Source organism: Anabrus simplex, chromosome 1 (assembly GCF_040414725.1).
Source record: "Anabrus simplex isolate iqAnaSimp1 chromosome 1, ASM4041472v1, whole genome shotgun sequence".
Taxonomy (NCBI): domain Eukaryota; kingdom Metazoa; phylum Arthropoda; class Insecta; order Orthoptera; family Tettigoniidae; genus Anabrus; species Anabrus simplex.
Genome location: NC_090265.1, coordinates 1,740,577,822 through 1,740,597,506, shown reverse-complemented (window position 1 = coordinate 1,740,597,506; position 19,685 = coordinate 1,740,577,822). Strand labels below are relative to the sequence as shown.

Genomic DNA, 19,685 nt, shown 5'->3' with positions numbered 1-19,685 from the left:
AATTTAGGTTGTTGGATGCCCACCAAGCAGTCAACACATCATGGGACAAAAATAATACTATTACACTTGCACAATCACAGAAAGTGATTCTAGGTGAAGCACAAGCAAATGCCAGCTTCAGTGGCAATATTTCAAATATTTAAGATATTCTTGCTACAATGACATCATTACTGCAAAACCCAGATGAATGCCAAGATGCAGAAGAAAGTGACATAACTGAGTGGTTAGATAAAGATGATAATGGTTTCAGACATGAAAGCGAGGAGGAAATTGTATGGAATTTGACTGTTGGTGAGGAAGATGAGGATCCAGATGATGTCGAGTGCGGGAGTGGTGCAATGGATGTCCCAAAGGTTTCACACAGCCAAGCTAGTGTCCCTCTAGATACACTTATATCTTAACTAAGGTTAAGGTTAAAGGAAGTATCCCACCTTCCAGTACTTTTTGTCTTTTAATAGCTATTTTACGTGATTACAAACATACTCCAGCTTAAAGTCCAGTTGATTGACTAAAACGAACAGTACATGTCTCGTTCTTCTGGTTTGGAACGTGTTCAGCTAAAAGCATACAGTATGATATAAAAATTGGCACATATGTAAGGATGCCATATCACCAACCTAAGAAAAGGGAATCACCAATCTGAAAAAAGAGGACATAGTGGTATGATTGCCACTGATGTGGATAGACATTTGTGCTCTTCGTAGCTATAAATATTTTTGGTTTTCGTAAATATAACTGTGAATGTTTCTTCTTTTGTAAATTACAAGTGATGCTATGGAGTTTCTGGACACAAGTGATGATATTATAGATGAACTGAATAGAGATATTAGTAAAGGTGACATATTAAAAATGTTTTGAAATGACAGTGTTTTCTCGATCCAAAATGTCTTTTCATGTGTCTCAAAGTCTCTCAAAGTTTTAATAAATAAGTTTATTGTATTTTTTTAATTTCTTACCCCACAGAGGTTGTTTACTGGTCAAATATGTACTCAGATGCGGCCGGCATTATTGAACAGCATATGCTGTGCGCACTCGACAAAATGTTAAGTTGTAGTGACTGGTGCTTTTGATAACCTGGTGTTCCATATATTATTGATGGTGGTTATGATAATTTATTTTTTAAGTTGTTTTTACCCTCTAGATTCATTTTACACTTACGATACTTTGCCACCATGTGCAGTGGAGTCTGGTTGAGGTATAAACTTCGTAAACTCAGTTTCGCCAAAAAATGTTGCTTACAATACTTTACCTTTCCAGGGATGATGTTGAAACTTCACAAAAATAAAAAGCAAGTATTCTCCAACCCTCTGAAGAATGAAGGTAATGGTAAGTGAAAGGGAAGACCACGAAGAGTATGAAAATGAAACACTCCCTACAACGCACATACCTTCATACATTCTGCCAGGTTCATAAAAAAACAAGAATCAAACAAAGGATGTATGATAGAAATTATGAAAGTAAGGAGTTTGGCACAAGAAAGCAGAAGTAATGTCAGACTCAGATAAAAAAACCCATGGCCCCCAAACAAGTTCAGAATTTCAGCAATACAATCTCCTTTTAATTCTTAGAGGTTGCCCATGAGCAGAATTTAATATATTGAAAAGTCAAAGATCCAGTGTTACCAGCGCAAGTAGTAATCAAATGGCAGTAAATGACACTTTTAGGTCTGGCTGAAAGGGGAATCCTTGAATAGAGTTGCATTATCTCCCTGCTAGCTGTTTACAAGCTGTGAGAGGCTATCGTGTTCAGTGAAGCATGCGTCGTGAGTTTTGGAACCGGCTTTTTGTAATTTATACAGCTTTTGCTGGTGAGATGTAGTGTTTACAGTGTGCTTTGTCTTCTGGTATGGGCTAGAATAAATTTGTTACTTTCATTAACCTTTCTCAGTCTCATCCTTGGCTTTGACAATATGCAAGTGATTGAGGTATGAGTGATGCTAATAAAATTCCATTCCTTATGCATCCAGACCCTGTTACGAATGGTGTGAAAATATCACTCATAGGGTCAGTTGGTGCATGCATTTCAGTGGGCTTTGCAAACTGATATGTAATAGCAACTTCTGGTTTGGTGGGGAAAGCAACAGGAAACTACCTCACTCCTCATTTCCCTAGTATGCCTCATCAGTGATGCCTAGGCTATCATAAATGTTGGCAGAGCTATGAAGATCAAACTGGCCTTCGGGCTGAATACCCAACATACATTTTGTGACATGGTTACTAAGAAGAGAGTCAGTAAGCAATAAATTGCTTCAATTTTGGATTCCGCAGATGTAAATAAAAGTGATTTTTCATTAGAAGTGTCCGAAGATGGAAACTGAAGTAGTGAGTCTTCTTAGTGCAAAAGTGACTCAAGTGCCCCAGAGAAGGAAACACCTGATGAAAGAACTGATGCGAATAACTTAGACCCAGGACCTTCAAGTACCATTCCAATATACAGTATAATATTAATCAAGGACCAATTTTATACCCATATTTTGACATGTTGACCAAGCCTACAGAGTACTTTTCACTATTTTTTAATACCAAAATTTTAACATAATTTACCAGGAAACAGTAATTCAGGAAAACAAATGGAAACAACAGGCAATACCTCCAACTAGAAGATGTAGAATCAAAGACTGGTCATCTCCATCACTATCTGATATAAGGACTTTGATCAGTGTAATACCTCATTTGTGGAATGACTCTTATGTCTTTTATGCACTAACATGGTGCCACAAAACAATTGATATCTGCAATGGGGTACATCCATTATTCAAGGTAAGTAAATAATATTATGTATATACATATGTTTATAGTTAGAGCCCTGCGCAGATATACAAAATATTATCCGCATCCGCATTTCCTTCATCCGGACCCGCATCTGCATCCGCAAATGGTTATCCGCATCCCCAAATTGTTATCTGCGGATATTGTAAATATTAACTACAGTATATAACAGCCAGGCTATTAAAATGGATAGATCTGTTAACATAACACAATAGGCCTGATACCTGACATCAGGCTCCCCACAGTCACAGGTTTATGAGGGATTTTCTCTTGTGACAACTACTGACATATTGACCTTTGTTCCTACATTCCATTAGTTGTGGGCAGAAGCCAGTTGGGCTCAGGTCAGATTTACGACTTTATGGTCTCAAGGCTCTTTATATATATCACCATTCTTCCATTCCACGGTCAAATGTCACTTAATGACAGAGCAAAAATAAGAGTACACCAGAGTGAAAATTCATGAACTTCATTCATCATCATCGTCAACATCATCATTTCCCTTTATCCAGCTGTAGCCGGGTAGGGGCAAATATGGTTCCTCTCCACTTTCTTTGGTCTTTCCACCACTCCTCCTCCAACACTGTGTCCCAGTCCAGGTTTCTTTCTATAATGCTGCGTTGGATGGTATCCTTCCATCTCAATTGTGGTCGTCCATGGCCTCTCCTTCCTTGGATTTGCATTTCCATCACCTTTTTTGGCATTCTTTCGTCGCTCATTCGCTTTATGTGCCCAAACCATCTTAGTCGGCTCTTCTCTATTCTATCATTCATTTTTTTCCACTCCAATTTCTTACTGGATTTTCTCATTCCTTATTTTGTCTTTTCTACTCTTCTGTATCATACTCCTCAAGAACTTCATTTCGGCTGCCTGTATTCGACTCTCATCCTTCTTTGTCATTGTCCAAGTTTCTGCTCCGTAAGTTGTTATGGGTACGTAATATATCTTGTACATACTATCCTTTGCTTCCGTTGGCACATCTTTGTCCCATAACATGTTTCTTACACTATGATAGAAACAACTTCCAGCTTGAATTCTTTTACTAAACTCAGCATCCAGTCGAGCATTCTCCATTAATTCACTCCCCAGGTATTTAAACATTTCCACTACTTCCAGGGGCTTGTCTGCAAGTCTAATTTGACCTTTCCCTTCTTTCTCCCCTCTAGTCATAACAAGAGTTTTACTCTTTTCTACACTTATTTTCAATCCACATTCTTCAATCTTCCCATTCACCACATTCAACTGTTCTTGAACCTTCCTGTCGTCTTCTCCCCAAATCACAATATCATCTGCAAATAACATCATGTTCATTTCTCTTCCTCCATATGCTGCTTTTGCTGTTCTCATGATGTCATCCATTACTATTGTAAACAGGATTGGTGATAGAACACTTCCCTGTCTCAGCCCACTAGTTATTTTGAACCAACTTGTCCTGCCAACTTGTGTTTGCATACAACTACAACATTCCTTACACAATATCATGATCATTTTTATTAATCCCTGTCCAATTCCTTTTTTCACCAGACTATCCCAAACTTTCGTCCTGGGGACACTGTCATATGCCTTTTCAATGTCAATGAATGTCATCACCATATCATTCCTGTACTCCCAATGCTTTTCCATTATTTAAAAATAATCAGCAAAATTATCTGCACTGCCATACAGATCGCATCTGCAAAGACACTAACTTTGCAGATATCTGTATCCGTTCAAGGCTCTATTTATAGCTAGTGTTCGATATTTTTGGATGAGTTTTGATTTGCCAAATTTTTGGCCAGCGTACAGACATAAAACGCTTTTGCCCATATATGATTAAGACTAATGGTAGCTCAAAGGCCAGTGAACACACAGCATTATTATTTAAAGCCTATAGACTTACGTTTGTGTGAGGAGGGATGCCCTCATCTCATTGTTGTAGGCGACGAAATAAGTGCCGATGATTCCTCCTAGAGCCAGCAAACCCATGAGGACAGCTCCAATCTTAGGCCATTTCCATAAGGGTATCAGTACGAGGGGTGACAACCAATGAAGCTGCATATCCACTGCCAGGTACCAGCTCTGACCGATGCACTGAAATACAAGACAGATTTACATTGCAATAATACCTCTGTATACACTACTAGCAATTACCCGTGGCTTCGCTCGCGTATAAATCGTAATTTGATCAAAGTAATCATTCCTCGGCCTTGTACTAAGACATTATCTGAAAATTCCTAAAGTATAAAAACTCACCCAAAAATTGAGTTTCAATTACCCCAGAAATTCTTTGTAAACCATGTTTGTGGTATTAACTTTTGAGGCTAAGATGACCATGCGACATAGAAATGCACATGTGAGAAACAGTCTTCTCTCAAGTCGAAAAAATAAATACATGTTTCTTTATTTTTAAAGGAGATTCAAAATACCTATTTATACATCTGTAACATCTTCGATTTTTGAGATATGCATAAGTTTCCCCATAAAAGGAATTCAACCCCTTGATCAGTCTTTCCTCCACACCCACCCCCATCTAAGTGTATTTTCCGAAAACAGAAACACGTGTTCCTTTACTTTTAAAGAAGATTCCCAATTCCAGTTTTCACATCTGTAACATGTTCAGTTTTTAAGATATAAGTATCCTCATAAAAAATAATTCAACTACTTTTTCACTTCTTTTCGCCCCCTGTTAAGTGCGTTCTCCGAAAACAAAAAGGTGCATGTTCCCGTATTTTTAAAGGACTTCCCAAATACCAAGTTTATTGTGTCTAACATGTTAAGTTTTTGAAATATAATGTAGATATTCTGGTACTCATTTTAAAAATTCACCCACTTTTCAAATTCTTTTCAGCTCCTTAACTGAATTTTCTGAAAACAAAAAAAACAGGCGTTTCATTATTTTTAAAGGAGATTCCAACTACCAGTTTTCATGTCTGTACGTCTGTAAACCCTTCAGTTTTTTAGATAAATGTATACTCCTAAGAATAATTCTACTCCTTCTTCTTGACATATTTCCAACCCTCTCCCGCCTTAAGTGGATTTCCGAAAACGAAAAATATGCGTTTCTTTATTTTGAAAGGAAATTCAAAATACCAACTTTCATGTCTGTAACAGCTTCATGTTTTAAGATATCAGTTTTTGAGACAAAGTATCCTCATAAACATATTTCAACTCTTTATATCCTTATTTTCAACCCCATACCCCTAATGTCGATTTTCCGAAAACAACAAATGCGTGTTTCTTTATTTTGAAAGGAGATTCCAAATACTAATTTTAATGTGTGCAACATCTTCAGTTTTGAGATATAAGTATCCTCATAAAAGTAATTCAACTCCTTCTTCACCACCACCCCTCCCCCATTTCCTACCCGTTAAATTGATTCCCCCCTCTCGAAAAGTGCGTGTTTCCTTATTTTTAAAGGAGATTCAAATACCAGTTTTCACGTCTTTAATATCTTTAGCTTTTGAGATATAAGTATTGTCATACAAAGAATTCAACTAATTTTTAAATTCATTTTTCGAAGACAAAAGAACACGTGTTTCTTTACTTTGAAAGAAGATTCCAAATACACATGTTCATGCCTCTTAATATCTTCAGTTTTAAAGATATAAGTATCCTCATAAAAAGAATTCAACTCCTTTATCACCTCAGCCCGTTAAGTTGATTCTCCACCCCCCACCCCCCCTCCAAACAATGCGTGCTTCTTTATTTTTAAAAGAGATTAAAATACAAATTTTCATGTGTGTAACCTTAAGTTTTAGAGATATAAGTTTCTTCATGAGAATAATTAAATTTTTTCACTTCCTTTCACCCTCCCCCATTAAGTGAATTTTCTGAAAAACCAAAAAAACTTGTTTCTTTATTTATAAAGGAGCTCAAAAATGCCAGTTATCATGACTGTAACATCTTCAGTTTTAAGATATATGTATCCTCATAAAACGGAATTAAACTCCTTTTCCACCACCTTCGCCCCCATGTTAATTTTCCCTCCCAAAATGCGTGTTTCTTTATTTTTCAAGGAGATTCCAAATACTAATTTTCACATCTGTAACATTTTAGGTTTTGAAGTATCCTCATACAAAGTATTCAACTAATTTTTCAATTAATTCACACCCCCCCCCCCCCTCTTAAGTGGATTTTCCAGAGACAAAAGATTATGTGTTTCTTTACTTTGAAAGCAAATTCCAAATACAAACTTACATGTCTGTAAAATCTTCATTTTTTTAGATATAAGTATCCTCATTAAAAGAATTCAACTTCTTTTTCACTCCATGCCCACATGTTAAGTTGGTTTCCCCCACCTAAAAAACCTGTTTCATTTTTAAAGGAGATACCAAATACCAATACCCAATTCTGTAGCCTTTAGTTTTGAGATATAAGTTTCTCCAGAAAATGAATTCAATTTTTTTACTTCCTTTCAAACTCCCCACTCAAGTGAATTTTCCAAAAACAAACAGTACCCGTTTCTTTAACAGAGTTTCCAAATACCAATTATCACGACTGTAACATCTTCAGATTTTAAGATATATATATATCCTCGCAAGAGGAATTCATCTCCAATTTCATCCCCCCTCTACCAAGTTTGTTCCGCCCCCCCACCCCCACCCAAATGCATGTTTCTTTATTTTTAAAGGAGATTCCAAATACCAGTTTTCACGTTTGTAACACCTTTAGATTTTTTGGTGTTTATATACATTCTCATACAAATAATTCAACTAATATTTCAATTCTTTCACCTCCCCCCCCCCCCCGTTAAGGGTTTTCCCCAAAAACCAAAGAATGCGCGTTTCCTTATTTTTAAAGGAGATTCCAAATACCAATGTTTTCGTCTGCAACATGTTAAGTTTCTGCGATATACTGTAGATAAGCTCATTTTAAATTTTCACCCCCTTTTTCAGTTCCCCTTAACTGGATTTTCAAAAAAAAATGTATATTTCTTAACTTTTACAGGAAATTCCAAATACCAGTTTTCAAATCTGTAATATGTTACGTGTCTGAGATAATTTGCAGATATAGTCTTTCTTAAAATTCACCCCGTTTTTCATTCCTGTTCACCCCCTATTCTTCGGATTGTCCAAAAACGCAAAAATACGTGTTTCTTTATTTTCAAAGGAGATTCCAAATTTCAATTTTCATGTCTGTAACATCTTCAGTTTTTGAGATATAAGTCTCCTCATAAAAGGTGTTCAACCAGTTTTCCCCCTTTTTTCACACCCCTTAATGGGATTTTCCAAAAACAAAAAAAAAATACGTGTTTCTTGATTTTTAAAGGAGATTCCAAATACCAATTTTTACGTCTGTAAACTTTTAAGTTTTTGAGATATAGATATTTTCAAATTCAACCCCCTTTTCACCCCCTTAGCGAAGGAATATCCAAAAAACCTCTCGTAGCAAGTACCTACATGTTAATATGAATGTATCCCCAAAATTTAATTTCTTAATGTCCAGTAGTTTTGGCTCAGCAATGATGAATCTGTCAGTCAGTCAGTCAGTTAGTCAGTCAGGACAAGTTATTTTATATATATTGTCCCCGTTAAAATTGGCGATATTATGAATATTTCAACAAGTGGAAAGGAAAAGTTTTATTGTCTGCTTGGAGCTGCAGCATGTCATTTGGGAACTTGTGGCGAGCTAAGAACGAGTTTTTTTCGTCGTTCAGAGGGGTGACACACCGGCCAAGACTGTGCCAAGGTCAATGTAAACCACGTGACTGCCACCGCACACGCGCGCAACTCAGTCTGATTCTGGAATAGTCTGAGCCAATTAAATGAGACCATCAGCCAATTACCGTCCTCGTTGAAAATCACACCTCCCAGGCTGATAATATAAAAAGGCTTGTTTCGAGAAAATCGCTCCCTTAATCTGAAGTTCTGAAGCTCTTACTCTGAATATCCTTCGTCGTGTTGTGCTGCACCACGTTATCGGACCACGTGGAGAAGTAATTTCAGTTCAAGTCGACGCCGTTCTGCTAGAGTTTAGAGAAATAATTAGTGTATTCCTATGGAATAAAAACGCTTCAAAAATCAAGTTAAGTGTGACTGTGTAGACGAGCTATCTATATTCGACGTGCGCTTGTGCAATATACTTAATTTTGTCATCTCAGTTACAGCTTGTGACCGGCGTTCTACCGAAGTCGTCCTGGAAGTTGAACACCTCAAGATGGATAATTCCGCAACCACCGGCAACACAATTTCATCGAGGGACACTTGCTACAGAGCCTCCATGGAGCTGTAAAAATGGGTGCCGCTTCCGTACCCGGTGTGCAGACTTAGGGATGATTGAAATCATATAAAAATGATATGAAACGATACCTGAAGTAGCAGAGAGGAGAGATCCTTCCTTTATGCTTGCTAGAAACCCACCATCCCGCCCGAAAAAGTATTCTTACTTATATAGAAGAATTAAAACTGAGGCTGTGTAAATCAGGTGATTGCGACCATGTGCTGTGTTCCTATTGGCCGGCCAATGTTCGCGATGTGTTCCTATTCGCCGGACAAGCTTCCTAATGTCTCTGGCAGAGCTCGCACCGTGTGCAAGTACAGGGCTGCCATGTTTGCTGAAATTAAGAGAACCAGGAATTTCAGAGTTCACCGCCAATTTCGAAGTTCGGTAAAAGTAAGAAAACTGCGATTGGCTAAAAATAAGAAAACCGCCACTTTACTAGTGTCATGGCGTGTGCTGGATGTGAGTGTTCTATCCGCGACATTATAACCTTGTGTTGTGACGAAGTAAAATTCACGGATTTTATAATAAGTCACGGCATAATAAAAAGAGCTATTCCCTGTGGAGTCTGTGGTAGGGAACGAGAAGTGAAGGTATCTGGAAGCCGGTATTTTTTCTCGTGTGAGAAACGCACGTGTCGGTTCAAACAGTCTGCGAAGACGGGTACCTTTATAGAGGCACATCTTTCTCCGCAGAAAGTTATAACATTCGTTGCTTACTGGCTACTGGGAAATAGACCCCACTACTCATTAATTGAGTCTGAGCTCAAAGTGAGTTCCGAAACAGTGTCAGATTGGTCCTCGTACTGTAGGGAAGTTTGTGAAGATTGGGCCATTCGACATTCTACACGACTTGGAGGGGTACCGGTAGGTGTAGTTGTCGAGATAGACGAGGCCAAGTTTGGCAAAAGAAAGTACAACCGCGGACGTCGTGTGGAAGGTCAGTGGGTTTTCGGTGGGGTTGAACGCGAAAATAATAAGAAATTTTTCGTTGTGCCTGTGGAATCTCGCGACAGCGCTACACTACTCGCCATTATTAAAGACTACATCTTGCCCGGAACTACTATAATCTCCGACTGCTGGAGAGCCTACAACTGCCTCCAGGACGAGGGATTTCTCCACCTGAAAGTGAACCATTCAGTGGAATTTGTGGACACGGAGAAGAGCGAACACGTCCACGCCTTGAATCAGGAACGTCTCGCGGGGGAAGAACTCGTAGTGCATACAAACACCATTGAGAGGAAGTGGAGGAACATTAGAGAATCCCTACCTGTTTCTGGACGGAAAAAAGAGCATTTCCTTGGCTACCTATCGGAACATCTATTTAAATATACCTTCCCTCGCGGAGAACGAATCCACGAATTTCTTCTCGCAGCGAGCGCGCTGTATCCCCCACGTTAAGGTAAGTCATTGTTTATTAATTAAAGTGCTGAATATTGTGTTGCATAGAATGCGCTGCTACCCTAACCTATCCAGGTGTCACGCAGGATACTAGAGGCCTAAGGTCCGCTCCGCGGCTTCTAACCTGGGGGCTTACGCCCCCAGACCCCCTTTGCTGTCACGCGGGATACTAGAGGCCTAAGGTCCGTTCCGCGGCTTCTAACCTGGGGGCTTACGCCCCCAGACCCCCTTTGCTGTCACGCGGGATACTAGAGGCCTAAATGCCGCTCCGCGGCTTCTAACCTGGGGGCTTACGCCCCCAGACCCCCTTTGCTTCCCACCAGGCCAATGGTCTAACCAATCCAGTCCAATGGTCTTGTCACTAACAATGCATAAGTTGGCAAGCCTGCTTAGTGTTGCGTGACGTCGCCCAAGTCACGCCATGTTGGATCTCTAACCTCACTTTCGCACACCGGGTACGGAAGTTTTACCGGTTGTCTTTGAATGATTTCCCATGCTTAGGAGCTTTATATTTAATAATCACTGACCACACGATAAATCTACTTCTCTTGAAATGCTGAAAGTTACTGGACTGAAATTTACGTGTACATTTTGAGTGAATAGGGTCGAACCTAGTGTCTTTTAAGATCACTTGTTGTATTTATGATGAAGTCATCTAATTTTTCGATATTCCGCAAGGATCAGTAGATGTAATAATCACTTAAATAATAATAATATTGACTAAAGATCGGGTAAAACAGAACTAAACGCTCGTGAGCCATAAAATTACTGTAGAGTCCTTATATGTGAGATTGAATGTGCTCTGTTCATGAAGGGTCTGGAATATGACCAATCCTGAGGGATACTTGTTGTATAATTAAGCAATTGATGATTTAATGATGATATTTGACTTATTCTTGTGTATTGGGAGCGCAAGATAGATTATAATTATTGGAGCACGTGTTGCGAGTGTATTTCACAGGTAGGGGATAAAAATAATACGAGTAAGGCTCACGCTTGCGATAATTTCAACCTGTAGCCCAAACGATGGTAGTGCTTATGGATTTTACTAGAATCTTCCATTATAATTTCATGAGTTAGATGAACTTACATTGATATGTGAAATATGTTTCTACCAAGTGATACCCATGACTTCGATCACTAGCCACCATTAATGAAGGATAATTTCAGTACACGGATTATTCTGCTTGATATTACGCGATCTGTCCACTCGTAAAAATCATGAATAAACTTGCCAAAAACAGGATTCGATGTAAATAATGTACATAAAAGACGTGTTTCCCTAGTGTGAATGTGTGTGTGTATGTAAATATGTATATTTCTCTTGCATCATGTTGGTTCCATTTAATTTGATCTGGTCATGCACTTGATGCGACGCAGATTACACTCATCGTTGTGTGTTGCCTTAGGAAGTAATTTTCATGCCCTTAAGGGAAAAGTTTGATCAACTTAAGTCGAGGAAGACTAGAAATGAATTTATTTTCTTAATTAGCGAGATTTAAAAGGAAAGATCATCTCGTTATTTTATGAAGGCACTCGATTTGTAAATAAAATTTATTTAACTAGCTCACACGTGGATAATGTAAATTTCTGACACATTTATAGTTGAATTTTGAAATATTTTAAGATTAATTTGAATGGAAATGAAATACAAAGATCAGAAGTAGAAGTTGTCAGCCACATGATTACTTTGAGTTATGGTGAAACCAAGTCATTAATAATTAATTGAAAATAATTATTCTGAAATGCTAAAGACGATCATTAGGTAAATGATGCTGTGGGAAATTAATGAGAACACGATCGTGTGACAATGAAACATAGGTTAATTAGATGATGAGAGATTAATAATAATAATAATCATCAGAATAATAATTAATTAATTTTGAGAATTCTGGAATCAATTTTCATTTTCTACTGAAGTTCATGTTGGTGTCATTGACTAATATTAAATACTGTAAATGATAAATTCAGTTCAGTACATCTTAAAACCACGTGTTGAGACTACTTTGAGTTGGTAAAGCTTTGAACACGTTTATTGTAAAACCCTCGTTAGCAAGACAGCTGTTAATCATTTTTTTTGAATTTCTATGTTAATTTATTTAATTCTTTCAATCAAATATTTTGATATTGGACAGGCAAGAGGCCTAATTTTCCTTTGGTTTTCATTACAGCACAGTAAGGCTGGAGATTAAGAGCACGTGTTACCATAAATGAAGAAATGCAATATTATGGAAGTTCTATTTTACAAAACATATCAGCAAGAGTATTTTATTTGTTGTTTGCTTATGTGAATAAATGTCAGAGTGTTGTTTTAACATTTCTTTTTATCCTGCTTGGTCATCAATCCTTAACAACCCTTAAATGCCTCTAGAAAGTGATAGCCAACGATCGAACGGTCCACCTTGGGATCTCTCGCTCGATGGCTGGGCTTAGCTCGGGAAAAATGGGGACAATATAGATGTTCTTGGTGTCACTCCAGATTGAAGACCAACACTATATATTTCAAATTTAAAGAGATATGTGATATATATAAGGCCCGCCTGATGGCCATAATCATTAAGGCATCAAGTCTATATGGTCTGACAAGGCAGTTAAACAGTATGAGTCCCATTCATCAAAAAAATATTCACCATCAGAATGTTGGCTGGCAGGGTAGGAAAGGTTCCCAAACCCTAGATTAAATTCCAAAACTCTCTGCGCTATTCATATGGAGTGAGGGCATATCACACTTTTGATGGTAATTTTTATGTCGTATGGAGATGTTAAGCCTTAAGCCCGCCTGGTGGCCATGATCGTTAAGGCGCTGAAGTCTAAAACGGTCTAACACCGAGGTTAGCCGGTTCGAGTCCCGTTGGTCGAAAAAATTTTCACCATCAGAATGTTGGCCGGCAGGGTAGGGGAGGTGGTGGTATACAATTTCTAATCACTAGATTGCGTGCCAAAAGCCTGGATTAAATTCCAAACCTATCCGCAGTGCTCATATGGAGTGAGGGCATATGATGCTGTTGATGGTGATTCGTCCGTCGGATGGGGACGTTAAGCCTTGAGCAGACCCCTTGGTGCTATTCGACAGGAGTAGGCTATGTGCCGGCACCGGGTTTCACCCTCTCCCTACTATCATATATCACGTCATTCATTTCATCTCTCATTAACTCCTCTGATGAGGTTGACGTCAGGAAGGGCATCCGGTCATAAAAAACCGCCACGACAAATTCATCTCACCTCATACCCGACCCCGTAGGGAAACGGGACAAGGGTTGGACAAACAACATGGAGATGTTAAGCCTTGATGCTATTTGAAAGGAGTACGCTGTGTGCCAGCAATTGGTTTCACCCTTCCCCTTTCTATTATCATTCACTTCATCTCATTAACTCCTCTAATGAAGCTGATGTCAAGAAGGTCATCCAATCGTGAAAACTTACTACAAAGATTCAAATCACTTCATACTTGACCCCATAGAGAAAGTTTGGATACACATCTATCTATATATATAAAATAACTTGTCCTGACTGACTGACTGACTGATTCATCATCGCCGGGCCAAAACTACTGGACATAAAGAAATGAAATTTTGGGGATATATTCATATTAAGATGTAGGTGCTCGCTAAGAGAGGATTTTTGGATATTCCGTCGCTAAGGGGGTGAAAAGGGGGGGTGAAATTTTAAAATGTGTGTGTTTATATCTCAAAACTTTAAAAGTTTAGAGATGTGAGAATTGGTATTTAGAATCTTCTTTAAAAATAAGGAAACACGTATTTTTTTTGTTTTCAGACAATCCCAATAAGAGGGGTGAAAAAGGGTGAAAAAGGGGTTGAATGCCTAATCAGGATACCGGTGCTTATATCTCAGAAACTGAAGATATTACAGACCTGAAAATTGGTACTTTTGATCTCTTTTAAAAATAAAGAAACACGTATTTTTTTTGTTTTTGGAAAATCCAATTAATGGGAGGGTGAAAAGGGGGTGAATTTTAGAAATGAGTGAATCTATATCTCCAAACTTTTAAAGTTTGCAGATGTAAAAATTGGTATTTACAATCTTCATTAAAAATAAAGAAACACGCATTTTTTTGTTTTCGGAAAATCGCAATAGGAATCGTGAAAAGGGGTGAAAAAGGGGTTGAATGCCTTTAATGAGGCTACTTATATCTCAGAACCTGAAGATATTACAGACCTGAAAATTGGTGTTTGGGATCTCTTTTAAAAATAAAGAAACACGTATTTTTTGTTTTTGGAAAATCCAATTAATGGAGGGGGGGTGAAAAGGGGGTGATTTTTTAAAATGAGTGTATCTATATCTCAAAACTTTTAAAGTGTATGGATAGAAAAAATTGATATTTAGAATCTCCTTTAAAAATAAAGAAACACGTATTTTTTGTTTTCGGAAAATCCCAATAGGAAGGGTGTAAAAGGGTGAATAATGGGTTGAATGCCTTTAATAAGGCTACTTATATTTCAGAACCTGAAGATATTACAGACCTGAAAATTGGTATTTGGGATCTACTTTAAAAGTAAAGAAACACACGTATTTTTTCGTTTTTGGAAAATTCAAATATTGGGGGGTGAAAAGGGGGGTGTTAATTTTTTAAAATGAGTGTATCTACATCTGAAAACTTTAAAATTTACAGATGTAAAGATTGGTTGTTAGAATCTCCTCTAAAAATAAGGGAACACGTATTTTTTTGTTTCCTGTAAATCCCAATAGGAGGGGTGTAAAAGGGTGAAGAATGGGTTGAATGCCTTTAATGAGGATACATATATTTCAGAAACGAAAGATATTACAGAACCGAAAATTTGTATATGGGATCTCCTTTACAAATAAAGAAACACGTATTTTTTAGTTTTTGGAAAATCCAATTAATGGCGGTTAAACACGAGTGACAAATTGGGGTGAATTTTTTGAAAGACTATATCTACGGAATATCTTGGAAACGTAAAATGTTACAGACGTAAAAAGTGGGTGTTTGGAATCTCCTGTAAATGTAAAGAAATATAGGTGATTTGTTTTTGGAAACTCCACTTAAGGGGAACTCAAAAGGGGTGAAATTTTAAAATGAGAATTTTTACAGTATATCTAAAAAAACTTAACATGTTACAGAAGTGAAAAATGGTATTTTTTTATCTCTATTAAACATAAAAAAGTGTATTTTTAGTTTTCGGGAATATCACTTGGGTGTAGGGGGGGGGGTAAAATGACTGAAAATGGTGTTGAATTCTTTTAATTAGGCTACTGATATATCAAAAATGAAGATGTTACAGACGTGAAATTTGATATTTTCAATCTGCTTTAAAAGTAAAAAAACACGTATTATCTTAAAATCCAATGAAGCGGGGGGGGGGTGAAAGAATTGAAAAATTAATTGGCTTAATTGTATGAGAATACATACATCTAATAAAAAGTAAAGTTGTTACAGACGTGAAAATTCGTATTTGGATCTCCTTTAAAAACAAATAAAAACGCGTTTTGGGCGGGAAACCATCTGGGAGGGCGGGAGTGTAAAGGAGTTGAATTCCTTTCATGAGGACACATAAATCAAAAACTGAAGAAGTTAGAGTCGTGATAATTGGTATTTAGAAGACCCTTTACTATTAAAGAAGCAAGTATTTTTTGCGGGAAATTTCACTTAGAGGGGGGGAGTAGTGTGAAATGAAGTGAAAAAAGTAAATTACTTTTATGGGGATACTTGCGGGAAATTTCACTTAATGGGGGGGAGTAGTGTGAAATGAAGTGAAAAAAGTAAATTACTTTTATGGGGATACTTATATCTCAAAACTGAAGGTAATAGACGTGAACATTGGTGTTTGGAATCTCCCTTAAACATAAAGAAACAAGCCTTTTTTTTGGGGGGGGGTGTTGGCGGTAAATAAACTTAACGGCGGTGGGTTGTAGAAGGAGGTGAGACCAATTGATTTTACTGTTATTAATGTACTTATAAGGATCCTTCGTTGCTCAGGCGGCAGCGCGCCGGCCTCTCACAGCTAGGTTCCGTGGTTCAAATCCCGGTCACTCCATGTGACATTCGTGCTGGACAAAACGGAGGCGGGACAGGTTTTTCTCCGGATACTCCGGTTTTCCCTGTCATCAGCCATTCCACCAACACATAAGAGTAATAATAATAATAATAATAATAATAATAATAATGTTCCGGACCGTCGTCAAGTGTGCGGACCGCGCTGGTAACGGCTCCTGGACGGGTAATGACTAAGAATGCAGTCCGGCCGCGGGTTCAGTGCCGCCAACGCACCCAATATGACACCACGCAGGATCTCCTGAAGGATTTTATCCATATTAAAAATGATTAAAGGAAAAGATGGCAAAGATTTACGGACCCAACTGACCAGGAGGAATACCTGAGCCTAGCCCGGGAAGTACGAAATCGATTGCTGGAAAGGAAGATTGAAAAATGGGAGGAAACGTGCTGTAAAATAATAGAAAACGAGTCAGATCGCGAATTTTTGGCGGATTATATATCTAAAACAATAAGCATTCAATTATAAATTTCAGTATAATACCTTAGCGAAGCACGGGTATCTTGCTAGTATATATATAAAGTAACTTGTCCTGACTGACTGATTCATCATCGCCGAGCAAAAACTACTGGACATACAGAAATGAAATTTTGGGGATACATTCATATCAACAAGTAGGTGCTCGCTAAGAGAGGATTTTTGGATATTCCGTCTCTAAGGGGGTGAAATTTTAAAATGAGTGTATCTATATCTCAAAACTTTAAAGGTTTACAGATGTAAAAATTGGTATTTAGAATCTTCTTTAAAAATAAGGGAATACGTATTTTTTTGTTTTCGGAAAATTCCAATGGAAGGGGTGAAAAAGGGTCAAATAGTGGTTGAATGCCTTTAATGAGGATACTGGTACTTATATCTAAGAAACTGAACATATTACAGACCTGAAAATTTGTACTTTTGATCTCTTTTAAAAATAAAGAAACACGTATTTTGTTTTTTGTTTTTGGAAAATCCAATTAATGGGAGAGTGAAAAGGGGGTGAATTTTTAAAATGAATGTATCTATATCTCAAAACTTTGAAAGTTTACACATGTAAAAATTGGTATTTAGAATCTTCATTAAAAATAAAGGAACACATATTTTTTTGTTTTCGGAAAATCCCAATAGATGGGGTGAAAACGGGCGAAAAATTGGTTGAATGCCTTTATTGTGCATACTTATATCTCAGAAACTGAAGATATTACAGACCTGAAAATTGGTGTTTGGGATCTTCTTTAAAAATAAAGAAACACGTATTTTTTTGTTTTTGGAAAATCAAAATTATGGGGGGGGAAAAGGGGGTAATATTTTAAAATGAGTGTATCTATATCTCAAAACTTTTAAAGGTTATAGATGTGAATTTTGGTATTTAGAATCTCCTTTAAAAATAAAGAAACACGTATTTTTTGTTTTCGGAAAATCCCAATAGGAAGGGTGTAAAAGGGTGAATAATGGGTTGAATGCCTTTAACGAGGCTACTGATATTTCAGAACCTGAAGATATTACAGACCTGAAAATTGGTATTTGGGATCTACTTTAAAAGTAAAGAAACGCGTATTTTTTCGTTTTTGGAAAATCCAAATATTGGGGGGGTGAAAAGGGGGTGAATTTTTTAAAATGAGTGTGTCTACATCTTAAAACTTTTAAATTTACAGATGTAAAAATTGGTAGTTAGAATATCCTCTAAAAATAAAGGAACACGTATTTTTTTGTTTCCTGTAAATCCCAATAGGAGGGGTGTAAAAGGGTGAAAAATGGGTTGCATGCCTTTAATGAGGATACATATATGTCCGAAACGAAAGATATTACAGAACTGAAAATTTGTATATGGGATCTCCTTTAAAAATAAAGAAACACGTATTTTTCAGTTTTTGGAAAATCCAATTAATGGCGGTTAAACAGGAGTGACAAATTGGGGTGAATTTTTTGAAAGACTATATCTACAGAATATCTCGGAAACGTAAAATGTTACAGACGTAAAAAGTGGGTGTTTGGAATCTCCTGTAAATGTAAAGAAACATAGGTGATTTGTTTTTGGAAACTCCACTTAAGGGGAACTCAAAAGGGGTGAAATTTTAAAATGAGAATTTTTACAGTATATCTAAAAAAACTTAACATGTTACAGAAGTGAAAAATGTTTTTTTTTTATCTCTATTAAACATAAAGAAACGTGTATTTTTAGTTTTCGGAAATATCACTTGGGTGGAGGGGGGGGGGAAGTGACTGAAAATGGTGTTGAAGTCTTTTAATTAGGCTACTGATATATCAAAAATGAAGATGTTACAGACGTGAAATTTGATATTTGCAATCTGCTTTAAAAGTAAAGAAACACGTATTCTCTTAAAATCCTATGAAGCCGGGGGGGGGGGGGTGAAAGAATTGAAAAATTAATTGGCTTAATTGTATGAGAATACATACATCTAATAAAGACTAAAGTTGTTACAGACGTGAAAATTCGCATTTGGATCTCCTTTAAAAACAAAGAAAAACGGGGTTTTGGGCGGGAAACCATCTTGGAGGGCGGGAGTGTAAAGGAGTTGAATTCCTTTCATGAGGACACATGAATCAAAAACTGAAGAAGTTAGAGTCGTGATAATTGGTATTTAGAAGATCCTTTACTATCAAAGAAACAAGTATTTTTTGCGGGAAAGTTCACTTAGGGGGGGGGGGGGGAGTAGTGTGAAATGAAGTGAAAAAAGTAAATTACTTTTATGGGGATACTTATATCTCAAAACTGAAGGTAATAGACGTGAACATTGGTGTTTGGAATCTCCCTTAAACATAAAGAAACAAGCCTTCTTTTATTTTATTTTATTTGGGGGGTTGGCGGTAAATAAACTTAACGGCGGTGAGGTGTAGAAGGAGGTGAGACCAATTGATTTTACTGTTATTAATGTACTTATAAGGATCCTCCGTTGCTCAGGCGGCAGCGCGCCGGCCTCTCACAGCTACGTTCCGTGGTTCAAATCCCGGTCACTCCATGTGACATTCGTGCTGGACAAAACGGAGGCGGGACAGGTTTTTCTCCGGATACTCCGGTTTTCCCTGTCATCAGCCATTCCAGCAACACATAATAGTAATAATAATAATAATAATAATAATAATAATAATAATAATAATAATGTTCCGGGCCGTCGTCAAATGTGCGGACCGCGCTGGTAACGGCTCCTGGAAGGGTAATGACTAAGAATGCAGTCCGGCCGCGGGTTCAGTGCCGCCAAGGCACCCAATATGACACCACGCCGGATCTCCTGAAGGATTTTATCCATATTAAAAATGATTAAAGGAAAAGATGGCAAAGATTTACGGAC

The 19,685-nt window shown here is 37.5% G+C and overlaps 1 protein-coding gene across 1 annotated transcript in view; it reads right to left on the bottom strand.

The window, feature by feature from the left end:
• The window catches only part of LOC136864267 (nose resistant to fluoxetine protein 6), a 165,828-nt gene that overhangs the window by 55,887 nt on the left and 90,256 nt on the right, over nucleotides 1-19,685 (bottom strand). The window contains exon 8 of the mRNA XM_068226691.1: nucleotides 4,648-4,838. Coding sequence (XP_068082792.1) covers nucleotides 4,648-4,838 — 191 coding nt within the window. The remainder of the gene's footprint in view (nucleotides 1-4,647; nucleotides 4,839-19,685) is intronic.